Source organism: Tamandua tetradactyla, chromosome 8 (genome assembly GCF_023851605.1).
Source record: "Tamandua tetradactyla isolate mTamTet1 chromosome 8, mTamTet1.pri, whole genome shotgun sequence".
In the NCBI taxonomy this organism is placed as follows: Eukaryota; Metazoa; Chordata; class Mammalia; order Pilosa; family Myrmecophagidae; genus Tamandua; species Tamandua tetradactyla.
In genome coordinates this window covers 96,092,071-96,118,694 of record NC_135334.1, presented here as the reverse complement: position 1 = coordinate 96,118,694, position 26,624 = coordinate 96,092,071, and the positions used below count along the sequence as shown (strand labels likewise).

Below are 26,624 nucleotides of genomic sequence, written 5' to 3'. Positions count from 1 at the left end.
CAAAATACGTGAGGAATACACTGCAAACACTGAAAAGGGAAATAGACACATATACCATAATAGTTGGAGACTTCAATTCACCACTCTCATCAATGGACAAAACATCTAGACAGAGGATGAATAAAGAAATAGAGAATCTGAATATTACTATAAATGAGCTAGACTTAACAGACATTTATAGGACATTACATCCCACAACAGCAGGATACACCTTTTTTCAAGTGCTCATGGATCATTCTCAAAGATAGACCATATGCTGGGTCACAAAGCAAGTCTTAACAAATTTAAAAAGATTGAAATCATACACAACACTTTCTCGGATCATAAAGGAATGAAGTTGGAAATCAATAATAGGCGGAGTGCCAGAAAATTCACAAATGCATGGAGGCTCAACAACACACTCTTAAACAACAACTGGGTCAAAGAAGAAATTGCAAGAGAAATTAGTAAATACCTAGAGGCGAATGAAAATGAAAACACAACATATCAAAACTTATGGGACGCAGCAAAGGCAGTGCTAAGAGGGAAATTTATTGCCCTAAATGCCTATATCAGAAAAGAAGAAAAGGCAAAAATGCAGGAATTAACTGTCCACTTGGAAGAATTGGAGAAAGAACAGCACACGAATCCCAAAGCAAGCAAAAGGAAAGAAATAACAAAGATCAGAGCAGAAACAAATGAAATTGAAAACATGAAAACAATAGAGAAAATCAATAAGACCAGAAGTTGGTTCTATGAGAAAATCAATAAGATTGATGGGCCCTTAGCAAGATTGACAAAAAGAAGAAGAGAGAGGATGCAAATAAATAAGATCAGAAATGGAAGAGGAGACATAACTACTGACCTCACAGAAATAAAGGAGGTAATAACAGGATATTATGAACAACTTTACGCTAATAAATACAACAATTTAGATGAAATGGACGGGTTCCTGGAAAGACATGAACAACCAACTTTGACTCAAGAAGAAATAGATGACCTCAACAAACCAATCACAAGTAAAGAGATTGAATTAGTCATTCAGAAGCTCCCTAAAAAGAAAAGTCCAGGACCAGACGGCTTCACATGTGAATTCTATCAAACATTCCAGAAAGAATTAGTACCAACTCTCCTCAAACTCTTCAAAAAAATCGAAGTGGAGGGAAAAGTACCTAATTCATTCTATGAAGGCAACATCACCCTCATACCAAAACCAGGCAAAGATATTACAAAAAAAGAAAACTACAGACCAATCTCTCTAATGAATACAGATGCAAAAATCCTCAATAAAATTCTAGCAAATCGTATCCAACAACACATTAAAAGAATTATACATCATGACCAAGTAGGATTCATCCCAGGTATGCAAGAATGGTTCAACATAAGAAAATCAATTAATGTAATACACCACATCAACAAATCAAAGCAGAAAAATCACATGATCATCTCAATTGATGCAGAGAAGGCATTTGACAAGATTCAACATCCTTTCCTGTTGAAAACACTTCAAAAGATAGGAATACAAGGGAACTTCCTTAAAATGATAGCGGGAATATATGAAAAACCCACAGCTAATATCATCCTCAATGGGGAAAAATTGAAAACTTTTCCCCTAAGATCAGGAACAAGACAAGGATGTCCACTATCACCACTATTATTCAACATTGTGTTAGAAGTTCTAGCCAGAGCAATTAGACAAGAAAAAGAAATACAAGGCATCAAAATTGGAAAGGAAGAAGTAAAACTATCACTGTTTGCAGACGATATGATACTATACGTAGAAAACCCAGAAAAATCCACAACAAAATTACTAGAGCTAATAAATGAGTACAGCAAAGTAGCAGGCTACAAGATCAACATTCAAAAATCTGTAGCTTTTCTATACACTAGTAATGAACAAGCTGAGGGGGAAATCAAGAAACGAATCCCATTTACAACTGCAACTAAAAGAATAAAATACCTAGGAATAAATTTAACTAAAGAGACAAAAAGCCTATATAAACAAAACTACAAAAAACTGCTAAAAGAAATCACAGAAGACCTAAATAGATGGAAGGGCATACCGTGTTCATGGATTGGAAGACTAAATATAATTAAGATGTCAATCCTACCTAAACTGATCTACAGATTCAATGCAATACCAATCAAAATCCCAACAACTTATTTTTCAGAATTAGAAAAACCAACAAGCAAATTTATCTGGAAGGGCAGGGTGCCCCGAATTGCTAAAAACATCTTGAGGAAAAAAAACGAAGCTGGAGGTCTAGCGATGCCGGACTTTAAGGCATATTATGAAGCCACAGTGGTCAAAACAGCATGGTATTGGCATAAAGATAGATATATCGACCAATGGAATCGAATAGAGTGCTCAGATGTAGACCCTCTCATCTATGGACATTTGATCTTTGATAAGGGAGTCAAGCCAACTCACCTGGGACAGAACAGTCTCTTCAATAAATGGTGCCTAGAAAACTGGATATCCATATGTAAAAGAATGAAAGAAGACCCGTATCTCACACCATATACAAAAGTTAACTCAAAGTGGATCAAAGATCTAAACATTAGGTCTAAGACCATAAAACAGTTAGAGGAAAATGTAGGGAGATATCTTATGAATCTTACAACTGGAGGCGGTTTTATGGACCTTAAACCTAAAGCAAGAGCACTGAAGAAATAAATAAATAAATGGGAGCTCCTCAAAATTAAACACTTGTGTGCATCGAAGAACTTCATCAAGAAAGTAGAAAGACAGCCTACACAATGGGAGATAATATTTGGAAATGACATATCAGATAAAGGTCTAGTATCCAGAATTTATAAAGAGATTGTCCAACTCAACAACAAAAAGACAGCCAACCCAATTACAAAATGGGAAAAAGACTTGAACAGACACCTCTCAGAAGAGGAAATACGGATGGCCAAGAGGCACATGAAGAGATGCTCAATGTCCCTGGCCATTAGAGAAATGCAAATCAAAACCACAATGAGATATCATCTCACACCCACCAGAATGGCCATTATCAACAAAACAGAAAATGACAAGTGCTGGAGAGGATGCGGAGAAAGAGGCACACTTATCCACTGTTGGTGGGAATGTCAAATGGTGCAACCACTGTGGAAGGCAGTTTGGCGGTTCCTCAAAAAGCTGAATATAGAATTGCCATACGATCCAGCAATACATTGCTAGGTATCTACTCAAAGGACTTAAGGGCAAAGACACAAACGGACATTTGCACACCAATGTTTATAGCAGCATTATTTACAATTGCAAAGAGATGGAAACAGCCAAAATGTCCATCAACAGAAGAATGGCTAAACTGTGGTATATACGTACGGTGGAATATTATGCAGCTTTAAGACAAGATAAACCTATGAAACATGTAATAACATGGATGGACCTAGAGAACATTATGCTGAGTGAGTCCAGCCAAAAACTAAAGGACAAATACTGTATGGTCCCACTGATGTGAACGGACATTCGAGAATAAACTTGAAATATGTCATTGGTAACAGAGTCCAGCAGGAGTTAGAAACAGGGTAAGACAATGGGTAATTGAAGCTGAAGTGATACAGGCTGTGCAACAGGACTAGATACAAAAACTCAAAAATGGACAGCACAATAATACCTAATTGTAAATTAATCATGTTAAAACACTGAATGAAGCTGCATCTGAGCTATAGGGTTTTTTTTTTGTTTTTTGTTTTTTTTTGTTTGTTTTTTTTACTATTATTACTACTTTTATTTCTTTTCTCTATATTAACATTTTATATCTTTTTCTGTTGTGTTGCTAGTTCCTCTAAACCGATGCAAATGTACTAAGAAACGATGATCATGCATCTATGTGATGATGTTAAGAATTACTGAGTGCATATGTAGAATGGTATGATTTCTAAATGTTGTGTTAATTTCTTTTTTTTTTCTTTCCGTTAATAATAAAAAAAAAATAACAAGCAATTGCTGAGTTGTTATTGATCACCATACTTTAAATACTAAAAGTAAGAGTATACCAAATGACATCAGGTGTGTAACAATCTAGATTGATATAAAAAGACTCCATATAAAAGTGGTGATTCAAGAATTCTTGTAAAACTATCCAAGTACTAAAATATCTTATTTAAAAAAAAAACTTATCTCACCAGTAGCCTTACATGACAAAGATTACGTGACAGAGTTCTACAAACCATCAGATTTTAGGCTAATCATTAGATAATAGTACTTGCTAATATTTATTTAACATTTATTTTGTACTAGGCCCTATTCTAACACTTTTACATGATTTATCTCAATGCTCACAAAAAATCACTATGAGGTAAGTGCATTTTCCTTACTTTGCAGATGAGAAACAACCTAAGGTTCAGAAAGGTTAGTAAATTGCCCAAGATCATACTGCCAGTTAGTGGAAGAACCAGATTTTTAAGCACAGAAGTTTGATTCCAGAGCCCAGGCTCCTGAACACTATACTCTAGTGCTGCCTTCCCTATATCTGAAAAAATAATTATTATAGTTTAAATTATGCTATGAAGCACATGAAATGCCTTAAGTGTTACTACCTATGCCATTTTTTTGTAAATATATTTAGCCACTTATAAAATATTTTATTAACATTTTAATTTTATAATTATTCTATAATAATCTTAATGTCTCCCTGCCTATTAAGGCATTATTACAGGGAAGAAATAAAAGGCTGATAGTATCTTTAACAACTAAGAAGTGCTTTCATTTTGAATATGTAGGTAATATCATGACATTTTAAGGCTTCCATTTTATACCAACAATCATACCCTAAATTTATCATCTGCTGAAACTGAAACTAGAAATGAGCTGCTATTTTATAATAAACTGATATTGTTTTTATGAGTAAATGTTATAGAATAGTCATCAACAACTTGGTTATTAGTTTTAAACTACTGATATTGAAGTCGACTATCAATTTTTACAAATTAGCGGCTGCTGGCTCCTCCTCACTTAAAAGTATGTGTCTTAGTGTAAATTACTTAAGTTGCTACTATAAAGTAGTTGATGATATATATATGAGGAGATACATTATGTATATCTGAGATCCAAAATTAATAAAATAATTTGCACAGACCTAACAGTAAGCTTAAACACTTGCCAATATCACCCCTCTAATCATATTCTTTTTTTTTCACCCTCCAGAAATAACCTAAATTCTGACTTTTTGTTTACCATCATCTTTTCAAAATAGTTAAGGTGTATCCTCAACAATATATTGCTTAATCTTTGCATGTTTGAAAACTTTTCAAATATTATATTTCCTATTTTCTACTGTGGGTTGCTTATTATTTCATTCAACATTGGTGGGATTAATCTATGCTGAGGCAAATATCTACAGTTCATTCATATTCACAGTTGTGTAGTATAAATTATATTAATAGACCAGTATTTATTCACCCATTCTTCCACTGAACTGTTGCCAATTTTTTTTTTTTTTTAAACAAATGGTGTGCCATGACTATATGTATAAGTATCCCTTGGTGTCCAAACTACAAGAATTTCTCTAGGACGTAAACTGCTAGGTTATATGACATACGGGTATTCAATTACTAGATAATGACAAATGAACTTTTAGTAAACATAAACATCTATTCCTTAAAACAACCAAAAAAACCTCTTATTAATGTAAGAATAAAAAGTAATATCGAGTTTTTATCAAAATTTGAGAGTAAACATACTGCAAAGACAAGGAGAGCATTTAAAGTAAGAACATACTGAGGATGCCACTATCGCTATATTTATCACTTTTCTTGATAATGTTTTATCTAATGTAATATGATAAGGAATAGAAATAAAAGTATAGATACAAGGCAGTGCGATGGTGGCTCAGTGGCAGAATTCTTGCCTGATATGCTGGAGACCCGGGTTTGAGTCCCAGTGCCTGTCCGTGTCAAAAAAAAAAAAAAAAGTATAGATACAGTATTGGAAAAAAGAGAGAAAATTAATTTTCAGAGAAACAATATTCTCTGACATTGAATCCTCTTGTCACTTCAGCTAAATACTAATCTGTGACGTGTGTAGTGTGAAACTGCATCATTTTGGGCAAAGAATAACCACTAGGGAGCAATTAGCAGAACAATTCCCAAAGCTCACACAGGACTGAGGGAATGTTTGAATTCCATGCAGTCAGAGTAAAAGGAACTTGTTGAACACTTAGGATATTCAGTAGCGACACCACACAGAAAATGCTTTAGCATTAAACTATCCCAACAGCAAAGGCTACTCTAAAAAAAAAACTTAAAACAAGCTCTGTAAAGATCAAGGTAATCTGTAAATAATTTAACCACTTGCCCAAACAAACTTCAACACTCTTGAAAGGAAGATAAGTAAAATCCAAACATTGAGCCACATAACATTTGCAATGTCCGCCATCCAATTAAAAATTACTAGTTATGCAGAAGAGCAGCAAATTGAGCCCTACAACCAGAATAAAAATCAGTTAATAGAAACAGATTGAGAGGAAACATGATCATAATGAGAAGAGAAGTAGATTAAAAAAAAATAAAGAAGAACCAAATGGAACTTCCAGGGTTGAAGAATATCTGAACTGAAGAAATCCACTAGAAAGACTTAATAACAGATTAGACACTGTAGAAGAAAACAATGAATTTGAACAAATAGTACTAATATCAAACTGAACCAGAGAGAAATAAAAAAAAATTAAACTCAGTAACCTATGGAAAAGATCAGTCCAACATGAGTGTAATTGGAAAACTGAGAAGAGAAGTAAGAGAGGTAGGTAAGAAAAAATGTACAAAGAAATAATGCTCCAAATATGCCAAATTTCATAAACTATAAACATGCAGATGGCAGTTCAAAAAAATTTAAGCTGAATGAACATATCTACCACAACAATTAAACCACATCAAGGCACATCTTAACTTCTTGAAAACCAGACAAAATTTCCAAAAACCTGTAAGAAAAAAGAAAATCTTTACAACTGCCAGAGGAAAAAAAGATACATTACATACAGGGGAACAGAGAAAAGAATGATCTCAGACTTTCCATTAGAAACAATGCAAACCAGAAGACAGTGCAATGACATCTTTGAAGTGATGAAAGAACAGGAAAAAACCTATTAAGAATTCGATACCCAGTGTGCTGGTTTGAATCTGTTGTGTACCCCAGAAAAGCCACATCCTTTAATCCTCATTCAATATTGCTGGGTGGTATCTTTTTTAATTGTTTCCATGGAGATATGACCCACCCAATTGTGGGTGGTAACTTTTGATTAGCTGGTTTCCATGGAGATGTGTCTCCACCCATTCAAGGTGGGGTTGCTTAGTGGAGCCCTTTAAAAGGGAACCATTTGTAAAAAGCTTTAGAGACACCAGAACCAACAGAGTGCACACAACCACAGACCTTTGGAGATGAAGAAAGAAAACACCCCCAGGTGTTCATGAAACAAGAAGCTGTAAGAGAAAGCTAGCAGATTTTGCCACATGCCCTGCCAGCTAAGAGAAATCCCAAACTTCATCGGCCTTCCATGTGTGAAGATAACCTCTTGTTGATGCCTTAATCTGGACATTTTTGTAGCCTTGCCCTAATTTGGACATTTTCACAGCCTTAGAATTGTAAACTTGCAAATTAATAAATTCCCCCCTTTTAAAAGTCATTCCGTTTATGGTATATTGCATTCCTGCAGTGTGCAAACAAAAACACCCAGCAAAAATCTTTCAAGAATAACAGCAAAGTAGGGACTTGTTTCAGAGACACAAGAGCAGAGGAATTCATTTCCTGCATATGCGCACAAAAAAAAATGTTAAAGTAGGTTCTTCAGGCAGTAGGAAAATGATATCAACAAGTAATTTGGATCTACCCATGGACAATGAAGACTTAGAAACTGAAATTAAAAGATCCAGCAGCATTTACAGTAACATAAAAAAAGCATTAAATACTTAGAGATGAATGTTAATGATATATGTGCAAAATTTAGTCACAAACTACAAAACACTGAGAATCATTAAAGATGATCTAAGTAAATGGTATATTTGCAATCAGTATTATGAAGATGGCATTCGGACTTCATCAGAATTCATTATAAAGTCCTATGAAGGAAATGAAGAAACAAGCCAGGAATTGGGTTAAAAATATTAGCAACATATATATCTGACAAATAACTTATATCCATAAATATATAAAGAATTCTTACAACTGAATGAAACAACCCAATTTAAAAATGAGCAAAATATTTTAAATCAAACATCATAAAAATGATACACAAATGGCCAATAAACATGACATCATATATCATATATATATATCAACATCATCAGTGATAAAATTAATGTCAGAAACTAAAAGGAAATGACTGACAGATTTGACTATACAAGAATGAAAAAATGTACATAAAGCAAGATACTTTTAAGAAAGAAAAGAAAATTAAAACAGTATTACTTTTCATTTTTTAGAATAGCAAAGATTTTTATAATGTCTGAATTCTGATTCCTTAGGATAGATAATCAAAAGTGGGATTCCTTGGTAAAAGACAAACATTTTTAAATATATTCTTGTACATACTGAGGAATATATTCCAGTTTTACATTCTCGCCATCTTCAACACTGGATATTATTAAAAACCAAGCAAAAAAATAAATAAAACAATGAAAATACCTTTGTTATTTAAATAAAAAACAGAATCTGATTCTTTTGCATTTCAATGACTACCTAATAGCTATTACAAATGTTTACACATCCATTTAAAAGAAAAATCTCTTTTGCTGTGCTTTTCTTCTTGATGTATGAGGCACTGGTGTAAACATTTCTTTTAATTCATTAATGCTTGCTGTTCTTTAACTTGAGTTGCCTTAGGAGTTTAAATAATGTAAGCTGGTTTGCTTATATTAAATAGAAAAATGTTCTATTCAATCCTTAACATAAGGATTAAAATTGAAATGTTCCATGGTGCTTAAAAAGCAGGCTATCAAAATTTTCATTTTAGGTTCAAAATACACCTATCAGAATTCTATGTATTCCTCAATTTAGAAATATAGTGCACATCAAGGTGTACAGTAATGGATACTTCTATTGAATTTTGATTAAAGAAAACAATTTTAAGCATCAATATTTAACAAAACATCTAGCTATTTAAAAGTCATAACAATTGTCTTACACACATATAAGCTGACACTGCCATTTCCATGTATAAAAATGAAATACAAGTAAAATACATATTTCTATAATCTTAGTTTCAAAGAAGAAGGTACACATACTCATTTAAGTTAATTAAATAGCAAGAAGGGTCACAGTCATAAATATGTAATTCATACTGTTGACCCCCCTTCAATTGTTCAAGACTGACTAGCGTTCAAGACTGACTAGCGTGCCAAGGCAGTAGCTGTAATACCAGAATTTATCAGAGCAATTAATCAGTGTCAAATAGATATGAAATGACTGATGTTTTCAAGCATGTGTACTGTGGTGAGAGGTGCAAAGAACATTTGCTATGGAGCTGAGCTCTATCACCTTGTTTTTATCATAGGCCGACTGCTATTAGTATACCACAAGGCAATCCTATTATAGTGTTTTTTAAAATAAATTTGTTCCAGGGCAATGAATTTTATCTCTCCAGAAGAAAAATATCCACAAATCATTATTATTATTATAGGTAAAAGAAAGAAAAAAAGAAACAGATTCTCTACAACACATAAAAGCTTAGATATAACACAAAGCATAAATGTAAATGTACAGAAAGAGGAAAAAAATAGCCTGATCTCAGTCATACGTTCAAAGCCAAATCACATGGAAAAGATCTGGAATTTTAAAGTAAAAACTGCTATATAAGTCTTCTTTCTCTTCTGGGTTCTGCCGACTTCCAGATATTTAGATGCTCCCTGTGGCTTCTCCTTCCAAGTCCAATTTTCCTTTGCATGTAAGGACTTCAAACACATTGGATTAAGGCTCACCTTCTTGAATTCAAGAAGGTGGGCATACCTTAATAACATCTCCAAAGGTCCTATTTACAAATGGATTCACACCCATAGGATCAGGGGTTGGGACCTAAACATGCCCCAACATGATTCAATTCCCAATATTTGGCTTTTAACCTGGAGATACTGACTATCCAGTGGAGGTTTCAAAAGATTTTTACTGAGGTATAATTTATAATAATATACACATTTTATGCATACAGTTTGAATTCTGACAATGTCATTTTCATAAAGTTTTGTCTACCTCAAGGTCTCAAAAATTATCTGATTGTCTTTTAGAAGTTTTATCATTTCTGCTTTCTTATTTAGGCCATGAATGATTTAGAGCTAGTTCTTGTGTATGGTGTGCGATTCCTTCTTTCCCATATGAATATTTAGTTGTTCTAATAGCATTTGTTGAAAACACTATCCTTTTCCCATTGAATTATATTGACTCAGAGAAAGATAACTTGATTCAAGAAAGGCCGATGATGTCTGGAATACCTCTGTCAGCTGGGAAGGCACATGGCTGGCTTTTGCTGGTCCTTTGACTTCTGGTTTCAAACAGCATCCCTGGGGGTGTTCTCTCTATCTCCAAATGTCTCTGTGTTGGTTCTAGCTTCTTGAAAATGGTTCCCTCTTAAAGGACTCTAGTAAGTGGATTAAGACTCACCTTGAATGGGTGGAAACACATCTCCTTGGAAATAACTTAATGAAAAAGATCCCACCCACAATTGGGTGGGTCACATCTCCATGGAAACAATATAATCAAAAGGTCCCACCCTAAACAACAGATCTGCTCCCACAAGACTGAATTAGGAAAAAGAATGTGGGGTCCATAACAGTTTCAAACTAGCATAGTCATGGTGTAGTCTTCTTTTTATATATTGATAGATCCAATTTGCTAATAATTTAAGAATTTCTGCATCTATATTCATGAGGACATTGATTTCTGGTTTAATTTTCTTTTACTATCTTAGTTTGGTATTGAGGTAATACTGCCTCATAAAGTTAATTCCCTTCTCTTCTATTTTCTGGAAGAGACTATGTAGAATTGGTATTATTTCTTCTTTAAGTGGTTGGGAGCATTTGACAGTGAAGCAATCTGGGCTTGGAAATTTATTCTTTGGAAGGTTTTAAAAAAGTTGGCTTTCTGTTTTTGTAAAGTTTAATTTACAAAACTTTACAGTGATGCCCATTCATTACCTACTATCTCTCAAAATTTTAGGTGTCTGCACTAAAAACTAAAACCATTGTTCAGTGTTGCTGTAGCCACCACTTTGCTACTGGGGGCTGGGTCATGAGAGGATGCAGAAAAGAAAAAAAAAAAAAAGAAAAACGGAATTTACCCTACTTTCTCTGAGCATTAGGGCACCTCCTTCCTTAGTTAAGCTAGAATTAGAGGATTTCTTCTGGACTTGCTTCTATCTGTGATGATACCCCTTTCTGGGTTTCAGGCTATCTGGAGTCCAGGTTGGTGGATACTGGAGGGAAAAAAATCATAATCTCACCACCAGTTTGGTGGTACCTTGAATTCTGGTCTTTTTCACAAAATTTAGCTTTTTTTGGTTTTTAATTAGAGTAGGTGTACGTTTGCAGAAAAATCATGCACAAAATACAGGTTTCCCATATACCCATTACTGAAACAACTTGTATTAGTGTGGTACACTTGTTACAATTCATGAAAGAACACTTTTATAACTGTCTAGTAAGTACAGTCCACTGTTTATAATAGGGTACCCTGTTTCTGTTTTAGGGTCCTATGTTTTAAAAAAATTTTTATCCTAGTAACAGTTAATGTAAAATTTCTTTTAGCCTCATTCATGTATATAATTCAATGTGTTAATTACTTTCACAATATTGTGCTACCATCACCACCACTCGTTACCAAATTTTATAAATATTAATAATTATTACCAATAATAAGTTAATGTTATTAACTATCATTTAATATCAATATTAATATTTTCATTCAAGTTAAGGCTTTGGGGTCTTGCAGATCACCTCCCTATCTTGAGGTTATAAAAATATTTCCTAAAATTTTTAAAACTGATTTTACAAATCATTAATGGGCTGTGACTTACAATTTGAAGAATACTGGCCTTCATTATGACATCAGCATAGCTTTATGTCTTTTGTAGGTTTTTAAAATAGTAACCATTCTAGTGGGTATCAAATGGTATCTCACTGTGGTTCTGAATTGCATTTTCCTAATAGCTAATGATGATGAGCATCTTTTCATGTGCTTTTGGCTATTTGTATATCTTTGGAGAAATGTCTATTCAAATCCTTTGCCCATTTTAAAATTGGGTTGTTTGGCTTTTTGTTGTTGAGCTGAAGGATTTCTTTATATATTCTGAACATTTGTGAAAGAGACTGTTTTTTCCCCTGGTGTGTGGTCTCTGCCTCCTTGTCAAAAAGCAGTTGGCCATAAATGTAAGGGTTGATTTCTGAGCTCTCAACTTTATTCCATTGGTCTATATATCTGTCCTTGTGCCAGTACCATGCTGTTTTGACCACTGTAGCTTCATATTGGTCTTTAAAGTCAGGCAATATGAGTCCTCTAATCTCATTCTTCATTTTCAAGATGGCTTTGGCTATTCAGGGCCCCTTACCTTTTCATATACATTTGATGAGTGGCTTTTCCATTTCTGCAAATGAGATTATTGGAATTTTGATTGGGATTATGTTGAGTCTCTAAATCAATTTGGGTAGAACTGACATCCTAATGATATTTAGTATTCTAGTCTATGACCATGGAATGTGCTTCCATTTATTTAGGTCTTCTTTGATTTCTTTTCTTTAAGATTTTTTTCTGCATACAAGGCCTTTATATCTTTGGTTAGATTTATTCCTAGATATCTGATTATTTTAGTTACTATTGTAAATGGAATTTTCTTGATTTCCTCCTCAGATTGCTCATTACTATTGTATAGAAACACTACTGATTTTTGCGTGGTAATCTTGTACCCTGCCCCTTTGTTGAATTCATTTATTAGCTCTAGGAGCTTTGTTGTAAATTTTTCAGGATTTTCTGTATATAAAGGATCATGTTAGCTGCAAATAGGGAAAAGTTTTACTTTTTTCTTTCCAATATGATGCCTTTAGTTCATTTTCTTGCCTAATCGCTCTGATTAGAACTTACGGTACAATGCTGAGTAACGGTGGTGACAGTGGGCATCCTTGTCTTGTTCCTGATCTGAGAGGGAAAGCTTTGTCTTTCACCACGGAGTAGAATGTTAGCAGTGGGTTTTTCTTATATACCCTTTGTCATGATAAGGAAGTTTCTTTCTATTCCTAGTGTTTTAAGTGTTTGTAACAAGGGGTCCTGGATTTTGTCAAATGCTTTTTCTGCATCAATTGAGATAATCATGTGTTTTTCTCTCCTTCATTCTGTTAACATGATGTATTTTATTCATTCATTTTATGTTTAATGACCCTTGCATACCAGGGATAATCCCACCTGTTCGTGTTGTATAATTCTTTTAATGTGCTGCTGGATTTGGTTTGCTAGCATTTGTCAGGATTTTTGTTATCTATATTCATAAGTGATATTAGTTTATACTTTTCTTTTCTTGATGTATCTTTACCTGGCTTTCAGAGGGTGATGATGGCCTCATTGAAACAGTTAGCTAGGAAGTGTTCCCTTCTCTTTAATTTTTGCAAGAATATGAGCAGAATTGGTGTTAATTCTTGGAATTACTTGGTAAAATTGCCACTGTGAAGCCATCTGGTCCTGGGCTTTTCTTTTTTGGGAGGTTTTTGATTATGAATTCAATCTCTTTACTAGTTATTGGTTTATTGGTTTCTCCTTGAGTCAGTGTAGGTAGTTGGGTCTAGGAATTTAATTTGTTATCTAATTTGTTGACGTAGAGTTCATAGAATCCTCTTAAAGTCCTTTTTATTTCAGTGGGGTCAGAAGTGATATCCCGCTTTTCATTTCTGATTTTAGTTATGTCCTCTCTTTTTCTTTGCTAGCCTAGCTATAAGTTGATTTTATTGATCTTTAAAAAAAAAAAACAAAACACTCTTGGTTTTGTTGATCATTTATAATTTAAAATTCTCGATTTCATTTATTTTTGCTCTGTTCTTTATTTCCTTTCTTCTGCTTGCTTTGGATTTAGTCTATGCTTCTTTTCCTAGTTTTTCCAGTTTTGAGATTAGGTTTCTGATTTGAAATCTTTCTTCTTTTGAATGTAAGCATTTAGGAGCTATAAATTTCCCTCACAACACTGCCTTGCTGAACCTCCTAAGTTCCAGCTGGAACAGGGTCTGAGACTCACAAAGGAAGCACTGGCTAGCTCCAATCTGCCCTGAGTAGGAAATGAGGGAGGGAGCAAGAAGGGCACCAGGAGGTTCCTCCACAACTCCCCAAAGCTGCACTCTCTTGACTTGGCACCTGCCCAGCAAATATAGCCCTTCAACTGTACTCCACAGCTCTGAAAAAGCATGTCTTTAAGTCTCCTCTGATGTGTTTGTCCAGGGTGGTTTGGAACAATCGCTGCCTCAGAGCTGAGCCCACAGCGATGCAAAGTAGCTAATCAAAAGCAGTGATCATGACTCTGACTGCTAAGCCCCTGAATCTGAGGGAACTGGGTTATGTCCCTTTCTAACACCAGTTAAGTATGCCAGGGGCCAGATCCTACTGCTGCCTGCCATGCAAGTGAGTGATGGGCAATGGTAACAGATATGCAGAAAGAGCAATTTACTGGTATTTATGGTAATTTAACAGCTTCTTTATCCTGCTGTTCTTCGAATGTTGTATAGTATTCTACTATTCTCTGGAATTTTAAAATAGTTGATTCAGACAGTTTCTGCCTATCCAAAAGCTGTTCTGGTGGAAGGACTGATTCCTGGAGCTTCCTATTGCGCTATCTTCCTACATGTCTCCTCATAAATGTCTTCTTAATTTTAGGCATTTCCTTTATTTAATTCACTCAGCAAGAGATGCTGCTGCTATATCCGTCTTAAATAGAGATTTGATGAGTGTTTCCTGCTACTTAAAAATCCTCAATGCCTCCCAAGTATATCATAAATTCTTTTCCTAATAATAAAATCTATAATTTAACCTCTTTCCATTCTACCTATTCAGCTTTATCTCTCATTACTACCCAATGTGCACCTCCCTCCACCTGTCAGACTGGTCTTCTTACAAACATTCTGCACTCATCCCTGTCTCTGTGCCTACACCTTCATTGGTTTCTCCGTCTAGTATGCGCCCCACCATCTTCTCTCTATCCTCTGAGATCTTACACAGTGTTCAAGGACTGATATGAATCTACACAGCTCAGTTTTATACTTTCTTGATTGTTTACTTCTATGAAAACTTGTCAATCTAACATATCCCACTATGAGCTTGAAAATTTAGACTTTGGTTATAAAATCTTTTATTTTTTAATTGGCAGAAATAATATTTAGACACGTTTTTCTTTAATTCTTTAATGATATGCCATCTAAAGTTTATGTAGATGTTAAATTCTAAGAACATCTTATCTTAGCATCTTTATATTGTCTCAACCATGGTGGACACATAAAAGGTGGGTGCAGAATGAATGAATATTGGTTACTTCAGAATGAATAAGAAACTTTTCCCTCCTACTTTTTTCCTCACCTGCTTTAACTGAAAATGGCTTTTCCAGTAGAAATATCGTTTGTTTCCAGTGTGTTTTGGTTCTCTGGGGACTCGTAGAAAACATGACCTGTGTTGGAAGAGTTCAAAAGTATCTGATGAAGTACAAGATTTTTAATATCATGCTACATTAATCTACATCAAACACATGCTCCAATTGCTTACAACAGCAAACTGCTATGATCAAACACCTTGGGGCACAAAAATAAATTACAAAGTATTCTGCATAATTAGTTCTTATAACTCATGAGTACTTACCCTGTTGCAGCAGTTCCTCTCAAAATATATATCAAAGTAACCAGCAATTGCCTGTTTAAAAAAGAAAAGGACAAACAATTATTAAAATGATCACCCAGGCAAAAACTGGTTACAGTCTTTTAAGACATGGCAAATGAAAACCCATTTCAAAGATCAGATACCTCTAAAATTTGACAGCTCACTACTTTTCTAGAAAAGATAGTGTAAGTAAAAACCAAGTAATGTGATTTTGCTTTCTCCCACAGAACTAACAAAATAATAAGAGTAACAAAGTTAACCCAATAATCAATAGCTGGTTTTATTACAGAAATGATCATTAAACTAGTGAATGTAAGAGACAATGTGGGGAGAGAACCAGCCACCCCATAGCCAATCTAGACTTGCCAACTGTGCTGGTTTGAAAGTAACATATATTCCAAAAAAACCGTATTTTAATCCTGATCCAATCTTGTGGGAGCAGTTGTTTCTTCTAATCCGGATTCAAGGCTATAAATTGCAAACTTTTTATTAGATTATCTCCACAGAAATGTGGCATGCCCAATTGCAGGTATAATCTTTCGAGTAGATGGAGATGTGACTCCACCTCTTCCAGGTGGGTCTTGATTAGATTACAGTCTTTAAACAGGAAAACATTTTGGAGAAACCTCAGAAAGGACAGAGCCAAGAGAGAGAGCCAATAGAAACTTCGGAACCCAGAGCTGACACAGATGACGATGCTTGGAGAACAGAGACATGGATGTTTGGGGAGGCTTGGAGCACAGCAGATGTCACCATGAGATGTTAAGCAAGCCAGAACCTGGAGAGAGCCAAGGATCCAAAAGATAAAAGCCAGCCTCAGAGAAGCAAAGGGAGGAACCCCATAGGAACAGAAGTTGAAAGCAATGGAACCTAGGAGTGAGGGACCAGCAGATGCCAGCCACATGACTTCCCAGCTAACAGAGCTGTTTCAGACCCATTGGCCGTCCTTGAGTTAAGGTATCTTTTCCTGGATGCCTCAGTTTGGCCATTTTTATAGGCTTAGAACTATAAACTTGTAAATTATTAAATCCCTCTTTTAGAAGCCATTCCAGTTCTGGTATATCACATTCCAGCAGCTTGCAAACTAAAACACCAACTAAGGTGCCAATTTGCAAGTTAAGCATTCTTGGATCTTCCTCTAGCTTTAGTTAAGTTGCCTAGTCCAGACAACTGAGACTGCATGAGAGACCACAGAGAGACCAGCAGAAACCCTATTTAGAAAAGCCCAGTTCAGATTACAGAATCATGAATAAATAAATATAAATGACTATGACTTCAAACTACTAAGTGTTAGGATAGTTTGTTAACACAACAATTAATAACTGAAACATATTCTTATATGCTAGCTCACGTAATTTCTTCTGATCTTATGCATCCAAATTTAAAGCAAAGCACCGCAAGTAGTTAGTGATAGGATTAAAGACAAGAATTTTTTAAGTGTTACGTATTTTTTCTGAAAATAAAGTAAAAACCAATACTAGCCCTCAAATAAAACTATGTTTAAGCAAATACCCAAGAAGAAACTCCAAAGAATTCTAACAGTTACTGGGAAGTCTTCAAATAAATTAGCATACTCAAATAAATACATAATTTTCATTTAAAAAAAAATAGCATTCCTTTTTTTTTCTCCCACTTCAAGGAATGAGCTTCACTTAATCTATTTCCCAAACTGGCTTTAAATAAATCTTCTAAGGCGTTAAAAACAGGACACTGATTATTGAAAAAATCACTATAAAGTGAATTTGTGGACTCTGCTGTTTGCATTGAGAATGAGAAGTTTTCCTGATCTTGTAAGGTTAACAGGGATTGGGTCCAAACCAAATTCAGTAATTAACCTTGAGGTTCTTTATACTTTCAATACCAAGAAAGAATTGCATTACTATTTATAATTCTATCAAGCAGAATTATAAAGCAATGTAGCTATAAAACTCAGAAAACCATATAATCAGAATATTTCTAAAACATAACCTTCTGAATTGATTTCCTAATATTTAACCTACTTCTCCACCAAACTAATTCAACTGCATCTTAAATTTATTCTTGCATGCCTGTCTAGTTCACCACTATATACTTAGTGCCCAGAGCTGTGCCTGGGTCAATAACAGACAATAAATATTTTGCTGAGTGCATGTGCTTATTATATTATATTATAGTTAGTTTGCCCTATCAGACCTCAATCTATTTAAGAGCAGGGCCTACCTGTAACTCATTATTTCTATGCCCTTTACTCAGCAAAATGTTATATAGTGGGTTCTCAATTAACTTTAGTCAAATAATTTTTTAAAAATTTCAATCTCTTAAATGTAGTTAGATTTATCATGTAGTCAATGTAACTTATTAAATCATTGAATAACTGAACTTGGATGGAACTAATAATTTTCAACTCTGAAAAAAATGTAGAATGTGGGTGCAAATATGGAAGAAGAAGAAGAGTATCCCCTAATTCTATATATAAACCTACCTAAATCTCAGCATAACCCCTAAACTAAGTAAACTAAGATTAGACCAAATCAACATAGCAGAGGCTTAGAGAACTGAACTAAAAACTGAATTAAAATCCTTTACTGAAAGGATTAACCTTTCAATCAAACTCTGTGTGAAAGACCCAAACCAACAAATAAAGAATTAAAGAACTGAACTTTGATTTGATAAACCTACAGAAGCCTCAAGCTAATCCCAGAACTAAATATGTGCAGGAGAGATCCCAAAAAGAATAGCAATGGCTTAGAGAATGGAACAGAGATATGAACCACTTTCAAAATTTGTTTGACGAAAACAAAGTTTGTGAGATAGAATTTATGGTCTGACCTTAATTGGGATAACTACCCGATAAAACCAAATATTAACTTCAATGGAAGATTAAAACAGAACTCAGAGTCTAAACATAACATGTCCAACATCTAGGATATAATTCAAAATTACTCAGCTTACAAAGGACCAGAAAAATTTGACCAACTCTCCAGAGAAGACACAATCAACATGCCAACTCCGATATGACACAGATGCTGATATTATTAAAGACTTTAAAGCAGCAATTTAACTCTGCTCCATGAGGTGAAAGAAAACAAACCAAAATGAATCGAAAGAAAGGAATCAGCACAGATATAGGAACCAATAAAAAAGGACCAAATGTATTTTGAAAAAAATATATATATATTACCTGAAACAAAAAACTCCCCGGGCTGAAAAGCAGAATGGAAATATGTGGAAAAAAAATTAGTGAATTTTTAGGTGGATAAATAGTAAGTATTCAATTTGAAGAAGCAAGGGAAAAAGATTGAAATTAAATACAGAACCTCAAGGACCTGTGGATCTAACATATATATATATATATATATATATATATATATATATATATATATATATATATATATATATATATATATATATATATATATATATATATATATATATGTATATATATGTATATATATGTATATATATGTATATATATGTATATATATGTATATATATGTATATATATGTATATATATGTATATATATATGTATATATATGTATATATATGTATATATATGTATATATATATGTATATATATGTATATATATATGTATATATATATGTATATATATATGTATATATATGTATATATATGTATATATATGTATATATATATGTATATATATGTATATATATATGTATATATATGTATATATATATGTATATATATGTATATATATGTATATATATGTATATATATGTATATATATATGTATATATATGTATATATATATGTATATATATGTATATATATGTATATATATATATGTATATATATATATGTATATATATATATATATATATATATATATATATATAACTGAAGAACCACTTGGAAAAGAAGGTGATACTGAAGCCAAAAAAACCTTCCAGTATTTTATATCCATGAAAATATCTTTCAGGAATGAAGGTAAAATAAAGACATTTTCAAGTGAAAGAAAACTAAAATAATTCATTGCCAACACATTTACTCTACAAAACATTCTAAAGGAAGTTCTTAAGCTGATGGGGAGTAATGGAAGGAAACTTGGAACATCAGGAGTAAAGGAAAAAGCAAAGAAATGATAAGTAGCTGGGTAAATATAAAAGACTATTTCCCCCCCAAATTTCTTTAAAAAACTAGTGATGGTTGAAAAGAAAAATTATAACAGCAGCTGATGTTTTTAATATATGTAAATGTAATCATAAAGCTCAGTTGGAGTGGGGAGGATAAAACCATACCAACATATAGAAGTATTTATAAGGCAGCACCATTTTGTTGAATTTTTGTTTGTTTGTTTGCTTGGGAAATGTATGGGCTGGGAATTGAACCTTGGTCTCCGGGCATAAGGCAAGAATTCTACCAGAAACTATCTTTGTACCTCCTGAAGAAGGCTTCTTAAAGCCTGACACAAGGTAATAACTTATGATAAATGAAATTTTAATATCAAAATTAAGAGCCAAATAAAACAATAAATATTTGCAACATATATACATCCTTTGTGTGGAAAGCTACTACAAATCAATAAGACTGAAAGAAGAATGAACTAAAGACGAAGCGGAAAAGTCATCAAGGAAAAATCAAATGATTAATAAGCATGTGAAAAAAGATAAGAAAAGAGATAAAACAAGCAGATACAATTTTCCTTTATCATGTTGGGGAAAATATTTTTTAAAAGATCATCTTCAGAATTAGTACTAACATGGAAAAAATAAAGTAACATAACCTTTCTAGAGGAAAATTCAGTATTCTATATTAAAATATTTAAAATGTTGGTATTGAAAAGAAGCCAGACACAAAATATGACATAGAATATGGTTCCATATACATATAAAAGTAAAAAACAACACAAATGACCTATGGTGTTATAAGTTGGGATAGTAATTATACTTGCGATAGGGGTAGAAATTGGAAAGGGCTTTTTTTTTTTGCAAGATGGGCTTCTGGTGTCCTGGTAATACTAGGTTTCTTAGCCAAATGCTAAGTATACAGGGGATATATGCTTTGTATAATTGTATGAAACTACACTTATTTGTGCAACTTTTTGTTTTGCAAATATTTATAAAATGTGCATACTCACTGACCCAGTAATTCTAAATGTTTAAAAATGATTCTATGGAAATTATGTTTGCAAAGATTTAACAATAAGATGTTAATTTTAACCCAAATTTTCAACAATAGGAGGTTAGTTAATAAATCATAATACCTCCATATAATGGAATACTATTTGGCCACTAAAAGTAGTACTGTATGTACATATTTATTGATTTGGAAAAATATTCACTATATTATCAAGTAATAAGCAGTTCATCATATAGTATGAATGTGATAGGTACAAGTTGTTTTATGTTATGCAAATGTAAATATGTATGTCTGCATCTGGAAAGATACTCACCAAGCCATTGTTGGGAGTGATCTATAATATTTATATTCTCTGTGCTTATCTAAAATTTCTATTTCTCACAAAAAGTTAACAGCTTCTATAATAAGATATTTTTATTAATACTTGAGTTAAATGACCTATGACATTGCATGGGGAAGCATTCAAATATTCCCTTTGTCACAGCCACCCCCCAAAATAACTCATCTCCACCAAAGGCAACGGCAGTGTCTACCATGTAGCAGAAACTGAACAAATTTGAGAACAAGAATGACAAGTTCCAAATAATATGAAAACATTTTAAAAAATTAATGATTTTAGTAAGTGAATTTCCTGGGGTTCACTTTACAATTATTCTTTAGGGTATACATAATATTTCAAGTACTCCTTATATTTTACAAAAAAAAATTCGGGAAAAAATCTTAGTAAGCTAATAGAAACTTTAAAAACAAACCTGATAACATCAGAAAATGTGACCTGAGTCTCAAGTGTGTTAAATACAGGCTGGCATTACTAATATAGTAGAATGGTTATAGAATTAAAATTATATAGAATGCAACTCTCAAAGAAGAGGACAGGTTTATATTCAAGTTTACAACAAGAAAAAGATTTGAGCATTCAGAGAGATTTAGAACTGTCTTCCAGTTCTCAAATTCAATTATCTATGATTTTTTTTGCTGCAGAAATATCTTTAATAACTAAAACATTTAAAAAGAAAACTTTTAACACTAAAGGTAGTCATTTGGCAAAGCCATCCAATCAGCTGTGTCAACTGATTTGAAAGCAAAACTATTTATTTTGTCTGCAAAACATAAACATGCCAGTTCTTTTCAATTAGAGTTTTACCACCTTGTTACCATCACTTTGACAGGCCATGTCTAGGTCTTTTAAATGCTAATTTCAATTAACTTTACTCTCTCTGTCAAAGTTATTCAAATATGAGAGTAAACAACAAAACATAGGAAATTGAAAAGGATGACTAATAGGCAATGGTAACAAATAACTGGAACTATGTTATTTGACACGTGTTTGAGAAAGATCAGACAGGTTAGAAAGCCTCACCACATAATAAAATTCTCTTCTGTTCCACATTTATACCCTGTCAGGGGCAATGAGAACTGCTCAGGAAAAAAAAATGCATTAAAATCAAGTGGGAGCTGGCTTAATCTATGACAGTCGGGACACAACTAAGTAAATGAAATTTCACTAAATTATACCATAGTCAGAAAATTTTTAGATAAAAAGCCCCCTAGACTGAAAGAAGGGAGAATGGGTGGTCACTAATAATAATAAAAGCAATTACTACTAATAAACAATGGTAATGTAAGAAAAGAGAATAAGAGGAAAATACATGCAAACAGTGAACTTCCAGGATAGTTTGACCACTCTTAACAAGGTGGTGAGACTCCTTCACAATTACACTGACACAAAGGCATGCAGCATTATTGGGCATCTTAAATATTTCTATGCATTTCAAAATGAGCTACTCACATCTTCTTTGTGGATTTCACAAAAAGGAAGAAAACACAACATTTACAAATTGAACCATTAAAATCTGTTTTACGCCTTATTTTACTTGTTTATCTTATACATATAAAGGTAAATGTAGTTCATCTTATACATGCTCATTTGAATAACAGTGACTTGGATTAAAAATGAATTCTTTCTCATGTATTTCGGTGTAATTTCTTTAAAAAGGACACATTATGTATGTACTCAACAGGATGGTAGCCAATGAAGTAAAATCAGATTAGACCTTATGAGGAAGAAGGAAATTAAAAATTATCATTATCACTATCACCTGCAGGGAGTAATTTATCATTTCTGCTCTTTACTGGTATCATGTTCCAACAGCATGTGGTTACAGCAGATACAATTAGGCAGCTGGCCACAGGAGTAGGAGGATAATATGCTTTTGATAGAGTTTATCCAAGCATGGAAATAGAGTGCTTGTAATCCATGCAGCAGAATCACTGTAACAAAAATACAATTCATTTTTGGGTGGAGTATTTCTTTCAAGACTTTAAGATGGAATTTAAAAGCCAAGTGAGGATGAGTCTGAAGCAAGCAAAGAAAGAGTAAGTAGATGATACAGACAAATATTATAGCTTATATCATTGTATATAAATAAACCAACCAGATGAAAACACAAACATAAGCCATATAGCTCCAGCATGTGAAGCATGAACCTGCTAGTGGTAACTGGTATTTAAACTAAGACATAATCAACACATATGAAAATTATATATTATGATTTTCTCCCAATATTAACTGTACAATAATTGTGGACTCTTTCTTCTTCAATTAATTTTCTATTTTATCCCAAAAGAAAATTTGCATCTTTTCTATCTTTCATAATTCCTCTAGGAAACAATACTCATTAAGTGCCATATACCTCTCAAAGGATATTGCTGGATTGAGTGGTGTTCAGAAATAGAACAAGCAATATGGGAGGTAGCAAAACAGACCAAAAAAAAAAGTCCAAAATAGTATTTTTCAAAAGGTACGTTTTACTGAAAAATTTGATAAAATCAATTTTGATCTACTGAAGAAGTTCCCAGATTATAACTGAAACTCCTTTTAAATTTATTTAGACTGCTCCCTTGTGATTCCAAAATTGCTTATTAAAGTGATTTTAAGTGGGGGTAGGCAAAAGGGATCATTTCTTCACAGCTTACAGCACAAATATTAATTGCTCTACATTTCTCCCTAGCTATAAACACACAAGACATTACTGTTTGTAAAGTTAAAATTTATTGATAAATACCCATATACTTATCACTTTGTAAAGCTTTTTTTTTTTTAAAAAGCATAACATACAGACAAAAAAGTGTATTTAAGCGTGTATCTCGGTGAATTTTCAGGCCAAATACACTGGGAAACCAGCACCCAGATCAAGAAACAAAACCTCTTAGCACCTTGGTAGAACCCCTTGTGAACCTTGCCAATCCTAGTACTCCCTCCTCCTAATTTCTAAAAGTATAGATTAGTTTGCTTTATTCATATACATTGACATGAATAGAATCTCCTTATTAATATACTTTAACATAAACAGTAATATATTATGTAGTTTTTCATGTCTGGCTAATTTTGCTTAATATTAGTTGAGATTCGTCTGTATTGTTGCATGTTGTTGTAGATCACTGATTTTCACGGCTGTAAGATATTATGATATGCAAATGTATAACAATTTATCCAGTGTCTGTTGACAGCTGATTTAAGTTGAGGCTTTTATGAATAGGGCTGCTATGAACATTCTAGTCCATGTCTTTCGGTTAATACATGTACTCATTGTTGGGTGCCACTTAGTGGTAGAACTGCCAGTATGCACAATTTTACCACATCTGCTGAACTTTATTCCTTTATGTAATTCTGGCCTTCCATGTAGGGTCATTTTCTGTTTGCCTGAAAAACCTTTAGTACCTCCTTTAATATGGGTCTGCTGAGACAAAAATCTTTTTTTGCTCTTTTTTTTTCCTGGTCAACTGAAAATCTTTGTTTCAGCTTCATTCTTAAAAAATATTTTAGTTGGGTAGAATTCAGGGTTGGCAGTTATTTTCTTTCAGCACACTGAGGATGTCATTGAATTGCTGTGTCTTGGCTTGTTTCTCCTTTTGAGAAATCATCTATGAGTCTTATTTATTTATTTATTGAAGGTTATTCCAGCTCTCCCGGCTGGCCTCAATAGCTGCTCTTAAGATTTTCTCTTTTGTTTCTGTAATTTTACTAGGATGTGTCCAAGTATACATTTCTTCTTTTTTTTAACTGAGATATCATATACCCAATCTACTTACTTACAGTGAACAATTTAATGTTTTCTTGGGATATTTACAAAGTTATGCAACCACCACCATAATCTAACTTTAGAACATTTTCATCATCCCCAAAAGATTCCTGTATTCATTAGCAGTCATTCTCCATTTCCCCATTACCTCAGCCCCTGTTTATAGATTTGGCTGTCTGGACACTTCATATAAATAGAACAGTCATACAATATGTGGTCTTTTGTGTGTGGCTTCTTTTACTTAGCATAGCATTTCCAGGGTTCATCCATAATGTAGCATGCATCAGTACTTCATTCCCTTTTACTGCTGAAAAGATTCTATTATATGGATATACCGTATTTTGTTCTCCAGGAGATGGATATATGGATTTGTTTCTGCTTTTTAGCTATTATGATTAATTCTATGAACATCAAAAGTTTTTATGTTGGCATGTTTTCATTTCTCTTGGGTATTGTCATGGTCAAGTTCACGTGTCACCTTGGATAGGTGGTGGTACCCATTTGTCTGGTTGGAAAAGTGCTGTCCTGTCTGTTGCTATGAGGGCATTTCATAGAATTAAATCATGATCACGTTGGCTGCATCCACCGCTGACTGCATTTGTAATCAGCCAAGGGGCATGTCTTCTGCTATGAGTGATGTTTATTTTAATCACTGGAAGGCTTTTAAAGAGGATTCAGAAGAGACAGTTTTTCTTCCTGTTTCAGCCTGTGAGCTTCTCCTGTGGAGTTCATCCAGACCCTTCATCAGAGTCATCAGCTTCAGAGCCTGCCCTACAGATTTTGAACTCTACATTCCTATGGTTACATGAGACAACTTTTATAAATTTTATATCTACAGATATTTCCTGCTGATTCTGTTTCTCTAGAGAACCCTAGCTAATACAGGTATGTATCTAGATATGGAAGGATTTTTAAATTTAGTCTGTTCAGGGTATGTTGTACTTCCTGAATTTGAGCTCCATGTCCTTTTGTTTTAGAAAATTGTCAGCTATTATTTCTTCAAATGTTGTTAGAAATATTCTCACCCTTTCTTTATGAAACTCCCATTTAAATATACATTAGAACTTCTCTTGCATCCTCTATGTCTCATGCCATTTCTTCTGCCTTGTCCTTGTATCTCTTGGTGTCCTCTGGGATATTTTCTTCTGACCTAAAGTACAGTTCATTAATTCTCTCTACACCAGTGTTATATGCTGTTGAACTCATCTTTTATTTGGTTCTTTTTCAAACTTGCTATATATTATTTAAAAAATATTTCAAGTTCTTTTGTTTGAAATTTGCAATCACTTTCTCCTTGAACTCAGTAAGTGTAGTTATTTTAAAGTCCATGCCTGATATATGTAATACCTGGAGCATCTGGAGCTGTTTTTATTGGCTACTATTTCAGCTGATTCTTGATTCATGTTGTCATGTCCTTGAATGACTGATTGCCTTTGATTATGTTCTGAATATTGTATCTGAAAAACCACTTGTAGAAACAGTTTGAGTGCTATTTCTTCTAGAAAGAATTATTTCTGCAAAGAACCTGAATACTAGCAAAACAAGGTTACCTTAATCTAATTTCTGAGTCCGAGAATTTCCTGGGCCACTCAAGTGACATGAAGCTGTGCTGTAGTCCCTACAAGGGCTCACGGACCTCTGGTTTGACCTAT

The 26,624-nt window shown here is 33.5% G+C and overlaps 1 protein-coding gene across 2 annotated transcripts in view; it reads right to left on the bottom strand.

Moving 5' to 3' along the window:
• The window catches only part of PRMT3 (protein arginine methyltransferase 3), a 174,688-nt gene that overhangs the window by 1,980 nt on the left and 146,084 nt on the right, over nucleotides 1–26,624 (bottom strand). For both annotated transcript variants that reach the window (XM_077114223.1, XM_077114222.1), the window contains exons 14-15: nucleotides 15,791–15,841; nucleotides 15,515–15,602 (exon numbers count right to left, since the gene is read on the bottom strand). In XM_077114223.1, the coding sequence (XP_076970338.1) occupies nucleotides 15,515–15,602; nucleotides 15,791–15,841 (139 nt within the window). The remainder of the gene's footprint in view (nucleotides 1–15,514; nucleotides 15,603–15,790; nucleotides 15,842–26,624) is intronic.